The sequence below is a fragment of the Coturnix japonica genome, chromosome 2 (genome assembly GCF_001577835.2).
Source record: "Coturnix japonica isolate 7356 chromosome 2, Coturnix japonica 2.1, whole genome shotgun sequence".
In the NCBI taxonomy this organism is placed as follows: domain Eukaryota; kingdom Metazoa; phylum Chordata; class Aves; order Galliformes; family Phasianidae; genus Coturnix; species Coturnix japonica.
In genome coordinates this window covers 12,016,789-12,040,843 of record NC_029517.1, presented here as the reverse complement: position 1 = coordinate 12,040,843, position 24,055 = coordinate 12,016,789, and the positions used below count along the sequence as shown (strand labels likewise).

Below are 24,055 nucleotides of genomic sequence, written 5' to 3'. Positions count from 1 at the left end.
CACTTTCAATATTAAGTAACATACCTAAAGTGCTCTCTGAAGATTCGATCAATAACAAATTATGGATGTTTCCGCCGTATTACAAAGAAAAATATTCATCTTATAGATCTATGTATGGTTATATCACGTTACCTCAGATTAATTGCTGTCCTGAAAATAAAGTGGTTTCATTCTGTGGATCTGCACAGTTACAGTTTTTTATCTACCTTCTGTTTTTTCTCAGAATTCATAAGTTTCACAGAAGAAAGTCTCTGTTCTTTGTTTGTTTTAAATAAGGCTTACCTGCAGACTATTTCCACTTTCAAACCTCTGAAATTTTAGACTCTTTTTATATGATTCATAGTCTGACAAAGAGACGACCAAGATCTGTCAGTGTAAAACAAATATTAGGGTTCATATTAAATACAGAATCAAAGTCATACTTTGATGTCAAAGTCATGGGAAATATTTTTAATGGAAATGGTTATCACCATTATTTGAAACAAGGCTACAATTATAGGTCATCGTATAATTAAATTCCCCTGGAAAGTTTATCCCAAAGGCCAGGCTTGGTTTGTGTAGGCTCTTTTATCACTTACCTTGAATAACAGAGAGATTACCTCATGACATCCCCTATGGTGAGCTAAGATGAATGTGGCATTTGTCATGTATGAATCCCTCTTCTGACTGATGCCATAGCATACCATTGTTTCACCTTTCCTCGTGTTAACTTCTATGTACATACAAATCCTCATACTCCACCACCCCCACTGATTAACTCAAATAATTCCTACATGTACAGAAAAAAAACCTGCCCTTTTACTGAAAATGCTTTATTTAGTGACAAGAGTGATTACTTTTACAACAGAAAGTATAGTTTTCTTTAAAAACATGAGTTCTTCCACCCCCACAATTCTAGGTTATAGAGACCTGGGATTTTGTGAACAGCAAAAAACAAAACTAGTATTTACTTTATATGGAGAAGCTGGCATTTCTAGAAAGAAAATATATATATATATTATAATATACCTCTAACACTGAGAGTTACTATGGCACCCAGGATACAAATACATAGATTTGTTGGCTTCTAAATATTTATGTATATTTAGAATGCCACAACACCAAGGACAGTTCTTCTTTCTTAAAGTAAGAGGAAATAAGCTACCCTCCATGGGTATGACTTGAACATGTTTGTTTTTTCAGTTGCTATCTGAAGTAGGTCAGGTTGGACAAGTCCATTAGCTCTCCTATAAATAGAGCCTCACTGAGTTCACCTGCTTGTAACTAATGTTGAACAACAGAATTTAAAACAACTTTTCCTTTAATCTGACAAGATAGATTTTCTGTATGTAGGTTTAAAAAAAATAATAATAAAAATAAAAATAAAAGAAAATAAAAAAGGAAGTCATTAAGTTCTGTGTGATTTTTAAAAGCCAAAGAAATGACAATGGATAGACAAAATTGGGACGCACAGTTTTTCCCCTGAAGAAAACCAAATGTACATGCCTCCACCTATAAGTTTAGAGATCTGAAAGACTTCTGCAGAGATGTATTATAGATGAGTCACATAGTTTCCCCTTGATATCGAGACAAAGGAAAGGAGAAAATTCTGCATAAATCACATTTTTCCTGTAATGTTCCTGAATATATTACTATTCACCTCACCTTTTCAAAGAACGTGATTTTCATCCTTCTGAGGATTTTTTCTTTTACTTTCTCTTTTCTCTCTCTCTCTCTCTCTTTTTTTTTTTTTTTATGACACAAAAAGCATTTCTTATTTAGCAACTTGAATTTGTCATTAGGCAATTTTCAAACAGGTCTCAGAGCTCTTTTATCCTTACTCCTTCCCCCCACTCCCCACCCCCCATTCTTAATCTGAAATAGTCCCTTGTTGCTTGATTTGCAGATCTGTATCAGCATGCAAGGATTTCACTAGCTACAGCTAAGAACAGAACAGTTCGATTCCCTTGAGTACTGAGCATCGAGTCAGTTCAGAAGCAAGCTAAAAGTATAGCGCTCTGTTCTCTGTCACACAAAACATCGTTTTACTCAAATGGGCATTTTAATAACAAAATTCAATTCTGGATATTTTTCTCAGCATGGCACAGCACCGTTATGAGATGACATCAGACTGCTTATTAAAGACCTTGCTTCTTAAAAAGGCTATTAAAATACAACAACTTTACTAAGAAGGTAAAAGTCCCAGCATCATTAGAGTTTAAAGTTGGCATGTATTCTTTAACTCTGAATTACATCTCATTTAGGAAACTTTCAAAGGTTCTGTTTTTGTGTTAATAAAAATCACCAAGTTCACTTGGCCCAAAGAGCTGGAAAAACAGAGTTATACTTTTTTATCATCTTGCTTGAAGGAAAGTACGATAATAGTGATTTATCTTTGGTTCTCATTGCTAGGATTTGCTAAAATTTTGATTTAAATTCTCCTTGTTGGATTGAAATAACACCTATGCACCTGTTTTACACAGCACATAGATGCATGTATGAGTTAAGGGATAAGTGCCTTGCACAGCTTAAAGTTGACTCCTTCTCAACTAAAGGACAACATGGATGTGGGCTCATGGGGTGCAGCCATGCAGCAGCATTCAGCGGTGTGGGGCACCAGGCCTGGCTGCCGGAGCATGACACACCCAACTCTACTCTCCTGCCCTCTCAGCTGCTGTGTAAAATGTCATGAGACTTTACTATTTTGCAGTTCCACCTTTTACTTCTCTTTTCCAGAGCATCATAGCAACATGTCACTTTTCACATATCATCCCATTCTTCAAAGAGAAAGCTCAACTTAAATTTCTTCAGTTGGATTCTGTGTTGCACTGTAGCATTCGGTCTTTTGCACAACATAGATTTTACCTGAGGCACCAAACAAATTCACTATTTTAATAACAGAAAATACTATAGTATTTTTCACTGTTCTTTGCTCAATTTGTTTTGCTGAAGTCAACATGAGAAACAATTTCAAACTTTTCAGTAAATGCTTCATTTATGAATGCTCCATTTCAAGTGCCTACAGGGTTACAATCTGCTCTATGACAATTTTATTAATTTTTTAATCAAAAGCATTAAATCAAACTTAAAATAAATAGTACTCAGTACTGCTGTGGTGCCTTCCAGCACTGAATGGCAAAAGTGCTTCATGGCAATAATGATTTTAGTTTCATTGCACCCCTGGGGAGAAAACTCAGTTATTCTCTCTTTTTTTTTCTTCATTAGGGGAAACTGAGGCAGGGAAATTTCCTTTCTATCATTTTGAGACTCAGCTCTAGCCTCAGATGCTTTTTGTTTGGGATTATCCCTTTGAGATAGCCAGAGCCTTACTATCAGAAAATATAAAATAATCACACATATTACTGCGGGCAACCAAAAAGGGCAGAAGCGGAAAAGGTGCTTTGAAAGTAAAATAGCCCCAAGCAAATCTCTGGAAAGAAAAAAAAAATTCTACGTTCTTCTGGCAAACAGTGAAGTCAGTGACAGCTCAGCAGAGCACTTAGCTCGCATTAAAGGAAGAGAGATTCTGGGTACAGCATCATTGCTGTCCCAAACCCACACTGGCATGCAAATCGCTGTCATTAAAAGTGTTACATAACGTGATGAAGATGGAGATGCAATCTTTCCAGGCAATGGTATTTTTACTGTGCTGTCCATAACATCATCTCAGCCCAATACCAAATTATGCTGCAAGGTCAGTGCACAACACGGACGTTGCTGCAAGAGGAAGCCTCATTTCTTCCTCTCTTAGAAAGCCACCCTCATCCCTAGATCCCTCCATCCACCTTCTCCTTTCTGCTTATTCAAGAATCAGTATCACTACACAAAAGTTATAAATTAATGTTAAGTATAAACCTTTATAGTTGGTTATGTTTCCCTGGCTGAACCAGTTCAGTCCAACTAAAGGTCTCATAAAAGCTTACAAAAACATGAGAGAGGGAGCCACACATGGTCACACCTGCTTCTCTTCTCAGCAGGACTTAAATCCTCTCTAACACTGGCTTCACCTCCTTGTTGGTAAGGATACCACTGGTCTGCAGTTAGCACACAGCTCAAGGTATTCCTCAGAGTCAAGCAGCTTGCACCACTCTGTGCCAGATCTCATCCTTCCTCCACTGCCTCTTTCTAAATCCTACGTTTTTATAACCAATCTAAATAATTGTGCCTCTTTCACTGAAATTGCCATCTCAGCACTTACCCTCTTCAAAACAAGCATGCTTTCCAGGAATAAATCCCTCTTGCCCTTGTATGCTGCTGACCTATTTTCCATAATGCATCTTCCTCCTTGCCGGTTTTTAATTTACAGTAGAACTTCATTTGTCACCACAGAACAATTTATCTAAACAACTTCATACAGATTACTTGGATTACAATATCTTCCTTAGATGAGACCAAATTAAGACAAAGGCTCAACAATGCTTTCAAGCGCTATTAGCTGAGTTAATTACATCTAAGAAGAGTAAACAGAAATTAAAACATAGGTGAATTTTGTGATTGAATCCTTCCTCATCCCAAAAAGCAAAAATCAAAAGGCAAAAGCATGGAAGTAGTAGAGATTTTAGAAAAACAAGTGCCAAAGTGCCTCTTTTCATCAAAAAGTCATATCACTTTATACACAGTTGTCTACATAAGCTAGCATTTTAAGGTTAACAATAACATGCTGGGAACTAGATACTAGAAATCAGTTGCTTATCTAATTGAACTTGATTCAATTAGAATTGAAAGGGGGCAGGCATTTCTAAACTTCATATTTAAAGAAGATAATGCCAAGTTGAAGATTTCCAAATCCATAGAAACTTGTTATCCAGTTCCAATAAGCCACATTCAAACCCCAGATAAGCGAGTCAGAGAAGCCAGACTAGTCTAAGGTCTTCTTGAAATAATATAAACATGGATTTTTTTTTTTTTTTCCAGTTTAACTCTTACCAAAAATTGTGTATCTGAAAAGAAAAACCAACACAGGAGAAACCAAGGACAAGCCTTTCAATTCTGAAGCTACTGTCTTCCAGATACGAAGGAAGGAAAGCTTGAAGAAACATGAAGAAGCACCAAATTCCTTTGCTTCCAGAAAGAAGCAGCTTTATAAATTAAACTGTACTGAGTTTTTCTTCCACTGCATCTTCAGGAAGGATCTTCAGGCACATCTAGTGTCCAGCATCACAAAACAAAACAAGCTTCAGACTAACTAGCTGAACTAAACTAGTACCTTTTTATGGCCCATTTTGGCCATTTCAGAAGATAACACAAGAGCTGCTACAAAAGGCAACACACATAACTTGAAAATAAGCTTCTGTCTTGCCCTTAGGAAGTTAGCTTTGATATCATGAGGCCTGGGATGTATTTTGCACTTCATCAAGCACTAGAAAATTTAAGCAAGGACAATGCAAGCCTATCAGTATACCTGAAGAGCTGGGAAGGAGAAAAAATTATCTATTTGTCATCACATATTTCAACTCTTGAAGAGACTGGACAGTGAGACTTTGAAGATGCAAAGATCAAGATACATTATAATTAAGAGGTGATTCAATAGGTAAAGGTAAGACCCGTTAGAAAAAGAAATGGAAGATTCTGTGAAAAAGCCTGTGGCTTCTCACTAAAATTAATAAAGCTCATAATGTTCACACAGAACTATAAAACTTGAAGACAATAGGAAAATATGAGCAGAAACAAACACATGGGTTTAAATCTGTAAATTTTCACTTACTAAAACCAGCAAGCTTCCCACTAATTTTCTAGTGCCAATTCTATTTGTTTCCTTGAATAAGCACAGTTTAACCCTCAACTACCTGAAAACTCAGAACATTTCCCTAATAATATTAATTATAATATTTTTGTAACCCAATTCATTTTAAGGAAAAGGATGAATTCAAGAGGAATTCATAAATTAATGAAACGTGCTTTTCTTTCTCTCCTTACAAAAAAACAGCTTGAAAGCAAAAATGACCAGATAAAATGAAAACAAGAATGAGACTGTGCATACGCGCAGAAACAAAATAACATTAAAGTAAACTTGCAAAGAGAAAAGCTAATACTTTCCTAAGATGCCGATATTAAGTTAAAGAACTAATAACTTGGTAAAGCAAGCTAACAATAAAGTGATTAAATTTGCCAATGAGATGAAAGTTAGGTTTAAAACAATCTTTTAAAACACAGAGATTTGTGAGCCTTTCCACACCCATATTTCTCACGGGTGGACTGAGAAGTCTGGTGACTGAGGAAATTGAAATGAGAAAAGTGTAAGATAACACATACTGAGAACCACCTCATCTGACCCTCCAAGGGATGAATCTCAGAAAAAGTAGTACAACCTCTCTCTATCAAAAAAACAAAACAAAACAAAAACAACAGCAAATGGATATTCCCAGGTTCATATCCCCTCAGCATAGTATAGATGAATATTAGTATACTTATTTACTCTCTAAATGACTAAATAGTAAAAGAAGTGGACACAGATAGAAGATATTAATAAAGAAAATTAGATCAGAAAGCCAAATCTGCAGTGGGAGAAACATATTACTGAAAATATATCAATACTGTTCCAACTTTCTTACTAAACAATTTTTGAGAGAGCAGACAAAGAGTATGACCAAAGCTATAATTTGTCTTCAGGTACCCCTGTGGGGCAGCAGCAGACATCTCCATGGCCTCCCTACTTACCATGTTGAAAACTACTTTCCATTGCCTGTTTTAAACGAATTCCTGGTCTGACCAACTTACACTTAGCAGAGGCAGTGAAATGCCTGAAGTAGAGCGGGATAACTTCTATGTCTCTTTGGACATGGCTGAACTTAGTTCCCTGTATGGTAGAAAATCAGTGTTGCTAGAAGGGTTCATAAACAGAATACATCCTAAGAGAGGCTAAAGTGTGCAGTTTTGTATACCTGGGGAAAAAGAGGTATCAATGCCTGTCCACATTTCAGGACAGACTGAGAGTATACTTCCACTGACTTGTGGTTAAGGAGAACCCCTTGAGCTTTATGAGAAAAAAAAAAAAAAAAAGCATCCTCCTTTTCATACCACACTGCTGTATACCTCCAGTGCAGAAGGACACACATGCACGTAAAAAGACCAGCACTGCAGTGGTGCATTTGATAAAGGAAACACATCTAAGTACTGGAGAGTTGGAAGCTCTTTGTTTAAACAGTGCAGGTCATCTAAATGATATTTGAGTATTTGGCACTTTGCTGTTGAAATGAGATGGTCTAAAGACAGTTTAGAAATCTGCTTTTTCCCACAAGAAAGCTGGGAAAAGCTCATGTTCTGAGCAGTTATATTCTGGCAGTGAAGAAAAGATAAACTGCAGTTGCTTGATAGGTAAGTAAAACTAGAGAAGAACTTATACACTATACAAACCCATGGAGCTGGGGAGGGGAAAAAAAAAAAAAGGCAATATGAGACCAAATACCAGGAGAAAAACCTTACTGGAGTGATGTATCAGATGGTGAAAGCATCCCAGGGGAAGAAGCAGAATCCCCACTGCTCAACACGTGTAAAAGCAGCACAGACAAAGAACTACAAGATAGGCTGCAGGGAAAAACTCAATATATAGTAAGAGGATGGTTCAGATGACCTAATAGTATAACAGGATTTAAAGTGACTAGATAATTCTATTATCATTAACCACATTCACAGAAGTACAAGCTAAAACACTGTTGCTATGGTAATCAATCCTTACGTATTGGTGCAGAAAATGACTGCAATACAAGGGCTGGAAAAGAATCGAACCCGCACCTCTTATCCTCAATGAATTAATGTACCAGTCAGCTGGCTAACTATTGGACATGAAACTCTACATCCAGCTTCCCATGAGTCTTTTAAAATAGACAGTAAAGCATGGCTGAATGTCTGACATTAAAATTTAGGGTTCTGCTCAGGCAAAGTCAGTTTAGGTTCAAGTTAGGAGCAGTGTGGTTTGTAGAGAACACTGCTGAAAACTTGTGAATTGGTCACAGGAGCTTGGAGTCCCTTTTTCTTCCTATTGCCTGGTTTCCCTCTGCCCAAAGTAAGCCACCACTGCTAAAGGAACAATTCATGCACACTCCTAATCACATGCTACTAAAGCTCCATCTGATGAGAACATGAGAGCAGTTTGTTTTCCACAGTGAAGGTAAGAAATAAAAGAAAGCTGAAGAGATTATTTCATCCATCCCTTTCTAAGTAGCTCTATAAACAATAAACTGTAATGAAAAAATCCCACTTTTATTCTCAACATCTATTCCTTTTTTTCTCTCTCAAAAATTCTCAAAGCTGAGGCTTTGCAAGATTAAAGCTACAGGGAAACAAAGCTCAGGAGTCTCTTGATCAAATATCATCCTCACCAAATCAGTTCCATTTGTGCATGAACACTGTTATAGTGTTGTAATGAAGTGCACACCTCGGTGCAACGGGAAATGGGTACTAGTTTCTCCATTCAATCTTCCCCATTACTTACAGCAACAGTAAAGGAACATGTGGCAGGAAATTAGGAAGCTAAGCCTGGCAGTAGTAAAGTCCTCAAAGCCAGGAAACATTCATGAACACAAAGTTTGAAAATAATCATTCTTGGTACCACTCAAATAGGGGTTGCTTGGATGTTTATTAGTAAAACTGGAAAACTCCTTTAAATTGTTCTTGTGTGGTTTTTTGGGTTTTTTTTTGTTTTTTTGTTTTGGGGGGGGTGGGTGTTGTTTGTTGGTTGGTTGGTTTCTTTAATGACAACTGATAACTTAAACTGGGGCACTAATGCTCTTCTTTCCCCAAAACAAAATACTTTCAGTAAAACAACAGGAATTGAGTGGAAATGAAAGGACAAATCACTCTAAAAAACCACTACATTCTCCGAGTTCTGTAATACAGAATAAAAGAGGTTGGAGTACATATTTAGATAAAACTACGGGCATATGTAGATAGCTTCTGCTCCTCAGCATTTCACAGCTATGTTTCCTTTCCAAAAATACTTTATCAAGGCAAGAAAGTATTTCTTTTGGCCTTTTAATGGTCTACATCACTGTTAAGAGAAATAACTCAAAGCAGACCACACAGAACTGAAAGTATACTCTGGATTATTTGAGCCATGTATTCAAAAGGGAAAATGTTTTCATCTGCAAATGCTGTCATTTTCATGTTGCTCATTGTTTCATGCAGCAGGTCCATATTCTAGCCTGAAAACCAACTATAAGCAAACTAGTATACCAGAAGGTAAGAATGAAACCTTAAAATGCTCAGTTAGAAAAATATCTGAAATAGGCTAAAAATAAATCTGCCTATTTCTTAAGAAAAGGCATTAAATTTGACCTTAAGGAATGTGTTATATGCAAAATGAGAAGGAAAGTACATTTGTCAAAGAATAGGTAAGCGGCAGTAGAGATTTCAATATTCATAACTATATGCAGAAGCAAAATATTTGATAGATGTGCTAAATAGTTACCCTGGTGTATGAAAAATTGCTTACATAACATATATTTTGTAAAATCTTGTCAAAGATAAGCATGTAAAATGATTCAAGTTCTATCAGAACATTTTTGAGATGCTAGAACATGCCTGGATTCATGAGACATTTATCAACTCATGAAGATACACCCCTTAGATTGAAAGCAGTCTGTAAAACCCTGTATGTATATTTTGTTTCTATTTTAATATATTTCATTAGTATTTTTCTTGGAATTTAAACAAAAATGTTCCTACTTGTGTGAGTTTCAAGTCATTAGCGCCAAAACTCCAGCCAATGTTTCATGAGAAAATTACTGAATTATGTCTGTTTATGATTATAACGCAGATTTCTCAAGAAAATTATTCCCTCTTGAGCATTAAAAACTAAATGAGTATGAAAAAGTAGAATGTGTTTAATGTGACCAAGGTAGCTTTTCCCGCCAAAATGCCTCAATCAAATCCAAAGTAACTTTTGAAAGCTTAAACGAAGTCTAATAAAAGTTACTTCACTTCCAAAAATGACGTGCATTTACCAGGAAAGCCTCGATATAAAACTATCATTAAAAAACATCCAAATTGCAAAGGCCAAGAATTTTACAACGCAACTGCTGTAAATAATTTCTTTTTTTTTTTTTTTTTTTTTTAATGGAAGTTCATGGATGAGTCAAAAAGAGCATGTGTGAGAAAGAGAAAGAAATCCCACAGCAATGGAGAAATTTAACTGAAAAATTAAATCAAGGAGCCAAAAGCAGACACACAGATGGTAAAAACTGGCAAAAATAAAAAGTACAAATCATGCTCTTAAGTACCAACAGATGCAGTGACTTTAAAATATTACTCCTTGAGGATACACAAAGACAATAATCCCAGATTGTGATTTCTGGGACAGTCTACTGCTGCACTCGAGCCATGAAACACACCGCATTGTGCAGAGAAAAATGAAGTGTCAGACATGGAGATATCTGCACTGCCAGTCTCCTAAAATATAAGGGAAGAAAATTAAGCTATCCAACACTGTGAAATTAATGTGTTCAGGAAAAAAGAAAAAAAAAAAAAAAGTAAAAAGAAAAGAAAAGAAAAAAGTTAACTGTGTAAATGAGATAAGAGAGGTGACTTACAGATTCTCTTTGCAGGTTTATAATGCTACTGGACTGAGCATGAATTGGTTACTTGAGAATTTTTGAAACATTCTTTCCTAAAACTCTATTCCAGCTTCACAATCTGGATAAAAAGAAGCCTGAGCAACCTAAAGTCAGCACTGTCAAATACTGCTACATGAAAAGCCTTGCTGGTCTCCAATTGTATTCAGGGCCTCCTTGACTTTAATAACCACAATTAACTATAAGCCACCACAGTTCAGGCTGCCACTATTAACAAAGGGAAAGAGAAATAATCCAAGATCTGTAATTTGAGAAACTGCTTTAAGTTCAGCTTTACCTGAAAAAAAATATTCTTAAAACCTGAACTCAAGATGAATTATCATTAGTACTTTTAAAACATGTTGCTAAAACTAATACTCCAGATTGTCCAGTGAATTAAATTGACACTGCTACACATTTATTACACAGTATTTGCTCAGGGATGTGATTTAGTGGAGGGTTATTACAGCTAGGGTAGTATGGTTAGATTGTGATTCGACATGATGATATTTAAGGTCTTTTCCAATCTGAGCAATTCTATGATTCTGTGATTAAACAAGCCCAGTATCTTAAGTCATTGCGATGATTTCAGGTCAGCTGTAGTTAAAGCAAAGTCAAAGTCAAAGAAAAAAAGCATTATATTTCTTCTAGTATGCAAAGAAATTTATACTGGGTGTTTTCTCCTCTAAAACTGAAGGAGGATACAAGATAGACATCACAACAAGAAGGTGACCCAGAAAGGTGTAACTGGGGCCAGGTAAGCCTCAGCAAGTGGCTGTATGCTCACTGACTGCTCCAACCAAAGCCACATGCCATGTACTCATTCCCCCCAGATCCGTGCCCCTCAACAGGCTTGGCCCTCAACAAGACACACCACAAGGCAGGGCCCTGCAATCCTCACCATCACATATAACATCATAAGATGTCTCCATCACACAGAGACCAGCATGTGTGCCCCTCAAATACCAGCAAAACCAATCCGATCGAAGAAAGAATGAGTTAAAAGAATCTTCCTGAAGAGAAAACTATTCCTATTCAGTACAAAATACTGCTGGGTTTACTTTCTGAACTCTGTGCTTTGTTGTTATAATTATTGCCTAGGAAATCAAGATAAATAAAAATGGCATGATGGAATACTCAGTGTAAGATTCAATAATTCAAACAGAGATGCTCAGATATGACTGCTTTCTTTTGGGGCATTTAATTTAGTCTGTTCTTTGGATAAATGACTTGAAATTATAAGCAATCATGAATTCCCACACATTAGGAAAGTAAAGATTTTTGAAGACAAATGAGGATGTCCATGAGGAAGAGGAAATTAAGCTTTGATATAAAGTGACTGAACATTGGCTGCCTCCCATCTTAAGAAATATTGGTAGGACCAGAGAGGTTTTGTTTATACTTCATACCTCACCCCATAGGTGTTTGGAATATTCCAGAGTTTGTAAAAATATTTGCAATAAACAGCCGGAAGATATATTTTTCTTTTTGGAAATAGTTGCATATATATGTATGCTGGCCTCAATATTAATTTTTAAACTGTGAAAACAAATAATGCCTTAAGTGGCAAATGTTCTAAAATAATGCAAATAGCAAACTGATTTTGCTCAGATTTATAAATAGATATCTCCAGGCTGCAAGAAAAAAGAGCATTAAAAATTAAATCCAAATGAAGTTAAAGTAATCATATGCAGCTGGCATGAAAGTGAATGATACCTTAATATGGAATTCTTGAAACATAACATACAAGAGATCAAAACTTAAAAGGAGTATTTATTTCTAAAATAAAATCTTTACAGCAGTCTATTAAAGGAAATCTTCAGTTCATTAATACTTGTAGTGCTCCTTGCTTCCATGTTTCCAATCGATTACTTCCTCATGGAAGCATTAGTTCTGCTGTATTTATTTTAATTCTGTATACTGTGAGTATGGAACATCTCTCTACCGGAGTTATAAAGTACTTTTCTTTCTCTGGCATAGGCAGTGAGTGTAAACTCTCACCGGGGCCATAAGGCAGCTGACAGTTGCTGGATCATATGAAAATATGAAAGCATTTTTATTGATCAAATCAGATCCGATCCAATGAAAAGAGTAGAAAAAAAAGAAAACTGTTGCTTTTATTTTGCATGTGAGACACACAAAATTAAATAACCTTTCAATACACCCTTGCCAAACTACTTTCTTTTCTCTCTGTTCACTCCATCCCCCTGCCTCTGATACTACCTTGATTGGCTGTGTCAGATGAAATTCCAATAGTTTCAAGTCAAACTTAGGATGGGCTTATTTTCATATCAGTCAATGAATGAACTGGCAAGGCTGGCCCATTATCTTCTTTTATCTTCCTGTTACACTGATGAAATAAATTAAAATACCACAGTGTAGCCCATCAACCAGGTTGTATTACATAATTCCATTCACTGAGTTGCTGCACTCACTAAATCTTGCTGTGTCATTTCATGAAGAATCATGACATATCTCAAAGTATCCTATAAATTACATTAACCACCTAATACAGCCAAAGAGGACTACATTCAATAATGAAATGCTCATACTTAAGCAATAAAATCGAGATTAAATTTGAAACCCAAAATAAAATAAAAGCCCAGACACATTACTCCATATAATTCAATTATTAACTCTAAGTTATGCAGTTCCATTCCCTTTTACAGCAAAGTGCAACCATGTCATTAAAATGACTTGTCCACACAAGCGTTTTAAAACAAAAATGACTGTTATTTACATCAACAGAAAATGGATTAATTATCACTTCCACAATTATCAGGTCAAACTTGGCCTTCTTCCGTAAGCATCTTCCTATCATTAATAATTCATAAAAGGAAAAAAAATCACCCTGCCATAACTGAATAAATCAGATAAAGATAAGTTTCCAGTTCAGCTAAAATTTGCCATCTTCCCTTGCTCAAAATAAGCACTCTTGCTTTATTTTTGTTCTGTTTGGAATTAACTGACCTGCATGATGCTGCAGGGGTTCACCTGAATCTTCTCTAAAACCTATGGTGAGACACAAGCGCTCAGCTCTTCTTCTTCTCTGGGTGGGACCTCATTGCACTGTTTAGCAGAGAACAGTGCAGTTTCAACTACAGATTTTTAATATAAATATTTCTTGAAAACAAGTAACATTAGCCATTTAGAAGATGATAATGTACCAGGAAGAAAATTAGACTATGAAAAAATAATAAAAAATGCACTTATTTTTCCATTTCAAGTCAAGTAAATTCTAAAATGAAAATCAAATTAGCTGAAAATTACGTTAATTCAAGGCTCTGACTAAGGCCAGACTGACTCCTAATGCAGAGTTATAACAGTTCGGCTTGGTAGCAAAATGAAGGAAATTCTCAACCTTCAGTTTCCTTATGATTTGTAAGGAACTGAGGAAAAAAACTGTATTTGAGATAACTTCCCAATTTTGGATGGTCTTTTCGATAGAACACGAAAAAGGACAATGTCAAGACACCTGAAAACAAAACAGAAAAGGGGATGGAGGAGCTGAGGTTTCTACATGGCCTCACTTCTTTTCTAGGAAGAAAGGAAGAATCAGTCTGGTAGAAAGCTATACTATAAACTGGAAAGCAGGAATGCAGGAAGGAGAAAAAAAAAAGAACAAGAAAATGAGAATACAAAATGGAAGTTTTTTCTTTCCATTAAAAATATCAGTACCATGTACTACCAGTACCATCTTCTAAGACAAAAATGCAGAATTTCATCTTAAGCAGCAGTGGTACAAATAATCATTTACATATTTACACTTCAGTTAAAAGGCTGGAATGCAGACTGAGCAGAATGTTAATTTTAAATTAAGAAGACCAAGGGCAAGAGAGAATCCTCTATAGGTACAATTAACAGAATTGGTTTAATACACTTAAAACTTTTAACCTTGTGGTCTTTGAAGCAAACAGTGGAACTGCATCTATTTCAAGTTTGTACAGAAGGGCTGAACAGCTCTGAAAAGTTTTATAGCACTGTAAACTAATGAAATAAATTATCTTAATTTGGTGAGATCTATTTTCATTAACTGTATTGCCCTCTGAGGGAATGAGGACAAATTTTAATTTTCCTAATGCATCCCACTCTTGTGTTCCTTTGGCACAGCAGGAGCTCTGTGCCCAACACTGCAGCACTGCCAGCACCTCCAGCAGCTCCTTGTGCCGCCCACCACGGCTCTTGAGGACAGCAACAAGCATGTCGTGAACACAGTGAGACCACTGCTATTATAAACAACTAGGTGTGATACAAGAACAAGTATGTCTGCACTAAAACAAAAACATACTAGAAGACAAAGCTCCCTCCACAAAATAATGAAAGAATGGGAAAACAAGTTTTTAAAAGCAGAGGAAGAAGACCTCAAACATTCCTTGGATGAAATGTTCTGCTGTTCACAGCGGGATACTTTCAGATGTCCTCAACTGACTTGCTATCATAAGCAGACAGCAGTCAAGAGAGCCATAGGTGGTACTATGCTGCAAAGTATTTTGGAAAAGATAGGAAAAATAACAGCAATGATTTATTTAAAGCTTCTTACAGAATCTGCATGTAATTTAAGAATATGACATACCATCCACGGAACCAAAGCTTAGTTACCATTAATTACTATAACAACATGATTACTTAAATACTTTGGTCCAAAATAAGGCAGGACAACAGTAGTTTATGGTTAACAGACACCCTAAAAAGGTCAATGCTCTTCAGACAGGCTCTGCAGAACATAGGTCATGTTCAGCCTTTAGCCCAGTCCATCTACACTCCTGTGTGTACGTCCATGTCTATAAGATTGACCAGTAATGACATACACCTGAATGTGCTATCTGTTTTTTCCAGTAATCATTAAAATCCACTTGTTATTGTTGTTGTTCAATTTGTTTTGTTTTGTAAAATCAGCTCTTCTATATAGAAGTATATATATATATTTAATTACAAAGTACCTTTGTCTCTCCATATACACGACTACATTCTGCCACTGCATTAATATCTACACAGCAGCATATAACCAAGCACAGGCTGTAGCCCCAAAACTGTCTCGCCTATTTAATACACAGTATGAAATGACAGATTATTTTTGAAGGAGAACAAGATAGATGCCAGCATGAAGTACTGTTTATAAAAGCAGCACTACTACAGCTGTCCCCAAGCAATAAAGCTGTTTATTCCAACATCCTATCTCATATAAACTGAAATGCTCTGCACTGAAAAATAACTTCAAGGCTGTTCATGACTCCAAGACAAATAAGAAAATGAAACTCTTTTCCAAAATACACAATTAAGATCATGTCCATAAATGTCCATTTTGCATAAAAATGTAGACTTCTAAATTCCATGTTAATATTTTCTCAAAACGACTACACACTGTAGTTTGAAATCTGTACTCTGTCCATGCTGATGTGTTATTATGAAGATGGGTCATTCTCTTTATTGTGTCTTTTTCTGTAGTTACATATATATTTAGAGAATATTAAAATGTGCATTAGTGTACTCATGTCTAAGCTACATGCAGAATACAGAGATTATTCTGAATTCAGAGTACATGACAACATATTTCAGCAGGAAAACAGTTAAATGGCTTTTAGATAGTGAAATAAAGTTTGGATATAGAAATCCAGAACTGAAGCCATAGAAGTAGCTCAGTAGGGTCCAGTCTGGAAGTTCATTGACTGTCCTCATGCACACTTTGCCTTGAGACAGATCTAGCCTCTGCTACTGAACAGCAGGAGGCTGGGGATATTTCTGCAGTTTTTCAAAATGTAAACAGCTAAATATAGGTTTCTCGTTTTGGAGTTCACTTTGCACAGTAGTTTTTTCTAATGTAATAACGATGATTATTACTATAATGATGACAATTATATTAATAATAGTAATAATAATAGGAAGAGAACATTGAAGAAGTCAATAGTTTAAAAAATAATATTTGTGGTCATACCAGAATTAGCAATATCTCATACCATTATATTCTTCTGGGAAGTCAAAAGCATCATAAAGCATCTCAAAGGCCTGATTAGTCAAAACAGTCATGTTATAATGTTTATATTATATTATTATTATTACATCATTTCATATTGCAATGTATTTTACAATATAACCTTCATACATGCATGTAAGTACACCTGTGTTTAAATATGGCTCCAAGGAGTCAAGGTGCTCTTTGGCAGCCAGATGGGGCACTCCATTGGTCCAGAGGTAGATGCAGCTGCTGCCCTAGCTAACATGTAAGCACTCCTCTTGTGCTTATGGTGTGGGAGCCAAGCAAGCACTTTCAGCTTATATTTTAGCTGGGGTTTTTAGCTCCTGAGCTAAAGTACTCAACATCATGCAAATGTACGAAAATAAAGGGGTGGGGGTGGGTACGAGGAGGTGCCTACTTACCTATAACTAAAATAATCTTGAGCCAAATCAAGTTTTCCACCTCCTTCATGATACACAAGAGAAAAGAAACAATTGCCGTAACACCTGGGAAGTTAATTGTCCAGTCAGGTGGAAGCCAGAACCAGTACAAGGCCAAGAACCTGCCTAAAGTAGTAAAAATGCTGAATTTGCCCATGAAAGTGTGACTGTAAAGACTAAACTCTTGCAGGGGCACCTTGAAGCCCAATCAGCTCCTTGACTAGCATACACTGCATAAGAATCCTCTGCCACTTCCAGCCACTAATTCTACCTGCCCATGGTTACAGCTATGGCCTAATATTTAATTCAGTGTCACATGCCAAGTAAAACCTTTCTTGTCCATGACCTATAGCTCTGTTGCACAGCCACATGAGAAAGCTGGGCTCTCCTCACAGCCACCTGGCTGGTCCTGGTCACTCAGTGAAGATTTGCATTCCCTCCCCCAAAAAGAGACAGGCCCCTGTATTATGCTTGGAGCTTTGAACATATCTATCTTTGTGACAGAAATGTGTTCTATTGAATATGACAAGGGCTGGAGCACCTCCCCTATGAGGACAGGCTGAGGGAGTTGGGTTTGTTCAGCCTGGAGAAGAGAAGGTTGCGGGGTGACCTCATTGCAGCCTTTCAGTACCTGAAGGGAACTTACTCCCAGGAGGGGAGTAAACTCTTCGAAAGGGCTGATAATAGCAGGACTAGGGGAAATGGTTTTAAGTTGAAGGAGGGAAGATTTAGGTTGGATGTTAGGGGAAAGTTCTTTACTAGAAGGGTGGTTAGGTCCTGGAACAGGCTGCCCAGTGAGGTTGTGGATGCCCCGTCCTTGGAGGTGTTCAAGACCAGGTTGGACGGGGCCCTGGGCAACCTGATCTAGTAAAGGTGTATGTTTGGTGGCCCTGCCAGGCAGGGGGGTTGGAACTACATGATCCTTGAGGTCCCTTCCAACCCGGGTAATTCTGTGATTCTGTGATTTACAACTATGCTTCTGTTTTACACTTTATCTGTTGTTATTGTTCTATATTAATTAAGGTTATCACAAGAGACAAATTATGTACTCAATAGGGAGGAAAGCAAGGAGGCTCTATCTTGGCATTGCACAGAATAACAGACAAGAGGGTAAGACTAAAATCTGACTAATCTTTTTACCAAATCTTAAATTAGCAGAATTCCTAGCTATGATTTTTTTTTTTTCCTGAAGTTTCTATCTGTACATGTGAACAGTTTGAGGCAAAGAACAGCCTGCAGCCCCACAAGCCTCTCCATCTTCTGTTCACAGAGCAAAGAAACTGCAGACCTGCAGGTTGTATAATTACAGCAATAGTGGAGAAAAAAAAAAATAAAAACACACCTGTTGGACAAGGACAAACACAAAAGAGGCACATGAGTGAAAATAAAGGTGATTATGTGCTTTAGCTGTAACCCCATGTAACATTCAGAACTAAAAAATAAAAATAAATTAAAAAAATGAAAAAAGCTACATTTCTACCTTCTATCCTTGTATTAAAACACAAAATCAAAGTAGGGTTTTTGTTAAATGAAAAATTTGACAACATGGTTAAGATGCAGCATAAGAATCCAAAGAAAACAAATGATTCAAATTCACCGATCTATCTCTAAAGCTTTGATTTTCCTTTTTCAACAGATAGTTCTAAAATGTACTAATTTATACCATCTGAATGTTTTTAGAGAGTCTATTCAATCACATTAAAAGCAAGCCTTATTTTCCTGAAAACAACAGCTGAAGGCAGATGCTCTGTAGCTGGAGATATAAAACCGTATACTATTTGAATGTCTGATCTCATTGTTGAAAAAGGAGCCTGAGAAACTGTATAAGATCACTGGATGGATGTCACAAACAACTTACTGAGAGCGTTCTGCATAGCAAATTTCTGCTCAAGAGGATAGCAGTAGTAAACACTTCTCTTCCCATTTCAGGATACAATTTAGTTGCTTTCATCTCTGCCTTTGGTTTCTACTTGGAAGCTATGGGGATTTTAGGCATCAGACCTGTTCTTCAGTAATAAGGGTGAAATTTCACTTCATTTCCTGCCTTGCTTTCATTCACTGGCAAGTACACCTATATACAGATATACATCAAATACAAATACATATATGTTTACGCACAAGTTTAATTGAACCAATCTCATTATACTTGAAAATCTGATCAACTGCTTCCAAATGAAGCAGGGTAGCTGTAGAATTTCCCTTTCCTGCTGTTCTTGCCCCTTTTCCCAGTGCTGAGAACAGCAGGGTGCTCTTAATCCTTCTGCAAAATAGGCTTCTGCAATAGAGCACAGAATATACTATTTTAGTTCAAGTTTTCTTGGTTGCTAACAGTTTAAGTATTTGACTAATGAAACTAAAATGACCACCCAAGAAAAGCGTTCTGAATGCTTAAACTTCAGAAATTAGTGAAAAGTTTAACTCTTTCTTATGTTCCTTTTTCATGTCTCTCCGTTATAAAACAGTATGACTCCAGATTTGATCAGGCCTTCAGCAAGTCTTTAGGTGACCTCAAGAAAAAATACATTTCTCAAGTAAAAGTGATATTACCATGTAGTTAAATACATTTGGAAGGAAATAGGACATCTCAAGTTATTCCACAAAGCTTGGTTGTTGTGGGAGAAAAGAAACTATTATGGAGGGGAAGGCAAAGAACAAAATGTACTTTTTCTTTTCCTATGAGATTTGAGAATTAAATTAAAGCTCACAAATGTTGTCACTGATACTGAATGATCTACAAAACATTACTGAGTGAAGCACTAAAAAAAAAAAATACAGGGCTTACCTTTCTAAAGTCATTTTGAAGTGGTCTCTGGATATTTGATTTTATGGTACTACGGTGATTCTTGGGTACAAACAATTTCACATAACTGACTTCATGGTCATGAGAAATGTCAAAGCTTTTGGGGAATTACACTGATCAATTTGCCCTGTGGACAGGTGGAGAACTCTGGAACTAAACTATGAACAAACCTCAGGCAGAAGTAGCTAACCAGCATATACAAACAGAACGTCTTAAAGGACGCAGGAAGCAGAATTAATCTTTTCCACTTCTTTGATGTATCACTCCAATTTAGCAGAGCCCTAGTAAAGCACAATAGGTAGGAGCAAAAGCAATTACTTCAAGGAATTTTAACAGGCTCTGAGCATTCCTCCATTTAAGGCACTAAAACTTACACAAATCTACAGAAGTATTTCTCTAACAGCTACTAGAATATTTCTAATTCTGTGCTTTGATTAGTCCCTGCTACAGCAGCCTATAATGATTTCCTAGAAAGGAGGTGTCTTGCAGTTCCATCTGCAGAACAGGCTGTGATGTTGCAAGATTACAGTTTGCTCTATGGTTCTGCTTATCGGAAATGAGGCATTGCCCACATAAAAATAACTTTGGCACATCACACCCTCCCTCCTCAAAGCGCAATTCCAGTAAATGTTCATGTACAGTAGAAGCTGACAATGATCATCCTGAAATTGGTGGGTTTTTTTTTTCTTTTTATCCTTATTTTCAAAAAGAGGAGGTGTGGAAAGTTTGAGAGGAGCAATTCAAACCAAGCCCAGAAAGCCTTTCCTAACAAGCCTCTGGAGCCTGCAAGAACAAATGCAGCACTTGTTATCTAGTCTGCAGAGCCACAGAGTGAGGTTGGACAAGGACTGTCACCACTCTTGGAATCTGTTGGTCCTGCACAACTGGTTTCTTGGCACAGCACAACACCTCTAGCCAGACATGGTGTCTGCTACTTCCTATGCACATGCTGACGCAGAGCATTCTGGCTGCCCCTACAGCTGTGCCGTTCACAAAGGAATAGGGCTGGAAGTCACTAAACGAACTGACTCTGCCAGGTCAGCAAACTACACTGCAACCTCCTTGTTTGAGTCTCTCCTTTCTGCATCTGCTCTCAGATTATCCATTTCCACTGACAGTATTTCTACGGTGTTGCATACAGAGCTTCCGCAAAGAGAAGCAAAGAGGATAAGGCACATGATGTTGTAAGAAAAGCTCTTTGCGCAACCTGAATACAGAAAGCTTATAAATTGAAAAACATTTTTCAACAAGTAATATGCTTTGAAGCCAGGGTCAGTAAGATAGGACTGGCCTTTTGTCTCCAGCACAATTACCTCATCTATTTGTAGTTTCCACCACAGGCACTGGATGCACGTACAACTTGTTACTTGTCTTTTTAAAAGAACAAGAACGTGATTGTGTTCTGAAATTTCTGGTTCAGTTATTAACAGGCTTTCCAGATTCAATGTGAATTTCTGCTAAACTAAACAAAAAGCAAACAAAAGTGAAAGGCCCAATCAGTGAAAATAAAAGACCACAGAGGACACTGAAAAAGATACCAGAGTTCAAACCAAAACCACATGGAATTTCTCTCTGCATTTCCTCCACTCTCTGCTAGGCCTTTCCTCCTCTTTCTGCAGAGCTGTGCATTATGCCATTCTCATCTCTGGTTCATATCTGGTTAAACAGCTTTCAGTCTAATTAATTATCTTGATGGCATGAAATAAAAAAGGTATCCTGATCTTTCAGGTATAAGCAAATTAGAAAGAACACTAACAAGAATGGATCCTCTCTCTTTCATAAAGCAACAAAAGAAAGCCCAAAATTTAAAAAAAAAAAAAAAAAAATTCTCAAAAGAAATATAAAACTTGCAAATTCAGACTTCAACAGCAAAACGTATACACTGTCAGAATACTATTTACCTAACTTGTGAATAAACTGAATTAGGTAAGCCATTCAGAAACCCAAATCAGCAGAAAACGTAATACTTCTTTATACACTGATTCCCTTGTATTAAAATATTCATGTATCCAGCATTCCATAGGAAGATCACTATTAAGATTCCTAATCCAATGTCTTTTGCTGAGACAACAGCTTTACTAACTACCACGGTGAATATCTAATGATGCTTGAAGTGTGCCTCAAAAACATCAAACAGCACCAGCAGGGAGACACATCCAGCTCAGGGCACTGACTCTCCCTCTTTAGCACAGAGGAGGCAGCAGCTGAACTCACCCACACTAGCTGTGTCAACTCTGAGGGGAATACAGCAATGAAATTGCCACCATGGGTCCTGCCACATTATGTGCAGAGGAAAAAATACCTGTTTTCACACCCTACTGCTATAAAATACAACTCTTATACATTTATGCTCAATGCAAAATCTTAACATTGTATAAGGAAGAAACACCAGGAAATAGCCGTTATATGCGGCCTTTATATGGACTTGCTGTTATACCATTGGTCTCCATAATAAAGATGCATTTTCATTGTACATTTCAGGATATATCTGGAGAAACTGCAGACAAATCCGTGACACAACTGTTATATAATATTAAGTCCTTTAACCTTCTAGGACTATCAGCTTATTAATAAAAAAAATCAAGTCAAAGTTACTTAATATTTTAAAAAAGGCCAAAATCATGAGTGGTACAAATGTATGCTAAATAAATAAGACAGCGGTTTCTTCTAATTTATAATCAATCTATGTTGCAAGGGCATGAACAACAAAATATTTAAAAGTACAATGTCAAAATTGATCCATATTTGACATCTTTGCAGTAGTATTATTAACTTTCATCTGCAAAATATTTATCCAAATTACACTCCATCAATGAATTAACTCTGTTGGTGTTGGTCATGAAGAACAGCAGCACTTTATATACTACAAAAATACGTGTGTGACTCAAAAATGAAATAATTTGCATCTATTTTCAGTTTTAATGCAGTATTTTGGAAGCAGGAAGAATCCCCTACAAATTTAGTTAGTGTATTTCTGGTGCTTGAATCTCACAAAAAGAGCCAATATCACATAAGAATATACTTTTTTTTTCTTTTTTGTAATATTTTGCAGTAGCATAAAGATTAGATTGATAAAGTAATATATATATACATATATATTACCTGTTCTTGCCTCTCCAGCCACTTGTCCACCATGGGATGACTGGCACTTAACGATGAACGAGCATTGTCTCTCTGAAACTGGTTAGACCAGCTACTAGTATCTCGCGGTAGGCTTCTGTAGTTTTCATCTTTCTATTTTAAAAGAAACAAAAAAGTATCTTATAAAAAAACAACCAGTCCTTGCACATTATCAATGCAGCTGGTTATTAAAATCATACAAAGAGAACAAGGACAAAGGAGAAAGCAGGTCTGACTGGTCTCAAGGACCAGAACATAAATTTGACTGCTTGGTGTGTGCATAAAGATATTCCATGTCAAGAGCTCCCCTTCCTTAGCACCAGAGAAGTCCAAACAGCCTTCAGTGAGTTTGCTGCTCCCATGTGTGTTTCACTACTGGCCTTTTCCAGCTTCAAACCTCTAGTGCACAGACATCCCAAGTACATCCTCCATCAGGTTTTCAGAATACCCAGCTCCTTAAAAAAGCAAACGCAACATACAGCATTTCCTCTAGAAACACATAAGTCCAATGCAGAATTTCTCTAAGTCCCCAAATGCAGACAGTTTAACAGTTAAAGGTGTCTCCTTGCTCCAGGTATGCTCCTTTCCACTGGAACAGTATGCTAAAGTGTTCACAATAGGAATTTCTCATCCCATGTCATAAGGTAAGACTATGACTGGTGATATACTTCTTTCCCCTTAACTTCTCAATATTAAGTGTTTATGTGTAACACATAAAGTAAAGCGCTCACACTTGCAACTTGTTATCAAGCCTGCTTTTCTCATTTTAGAGGGCTTTCACCCTGTTTCTGTTTGCTTGTCTTGCTGAGAGTAAACAAATGCAGCCATATTTGTAAAACTTCAGCAGACAGAGATCGTGCCAATGGAAATACACGTATCATACTGAGACAGATTTTTTAAATCTTTTCAATGGGCGAATAACAGTTTGAATTTTTGTTCCCACAAGTACATATTCCTTGGCCTCTAATGGTACCTAGTCAATACAAATTCTGATCAGTAAAAACACAAGAGGTAGATTCTTAATGTTAAGAGTTGCCCTTAGCCCAAAGTCAAACTGATCATTTATACAAGTTAGTTCCCTCCAATTAAAAGCATATATGGAACTGAAATTCTCCTTAGCCTTGCAAAAGATTGAAAAAGCAGTAAATATACTATAAGGAGAAGCAGAGTAATTTTTTCCAGTCAATATTTGTCTATCAATCTTAATTCCAAATCA

General features: G+C 36.7%; 1 protein-coding gene across 23 annotated transcripts in view; it reads right to left on the bottom strand.

Moving 5' to 3' along the window:
- Positions 1–24,055, bottom strand: part of PARD3 (par-3 family cell polarity regulator) — a 424,465-nt gene that overhangs the window by 225,710 nt on the left and 174,700 nt on the right. For 18 of the 23 annotated variants that reach the window (XM_032443027.1, XM_032443040.1, XM_032443035.1 and 15 more), the window contains exon 5: positions 22,822–22,953. The exons of the other annotated variants lie outside the window; for them this stretch is intronic. In XM_032443027.1, the coding sequence (XP_032298918.1) occupies positions 22,822–22,953 (132 nt within the window). The remainder of the gene's footprint in view (positions 1–22,821; positions 22,954–24,055) is intronic. 23 annotated transcript variants of the gene reach the window in all.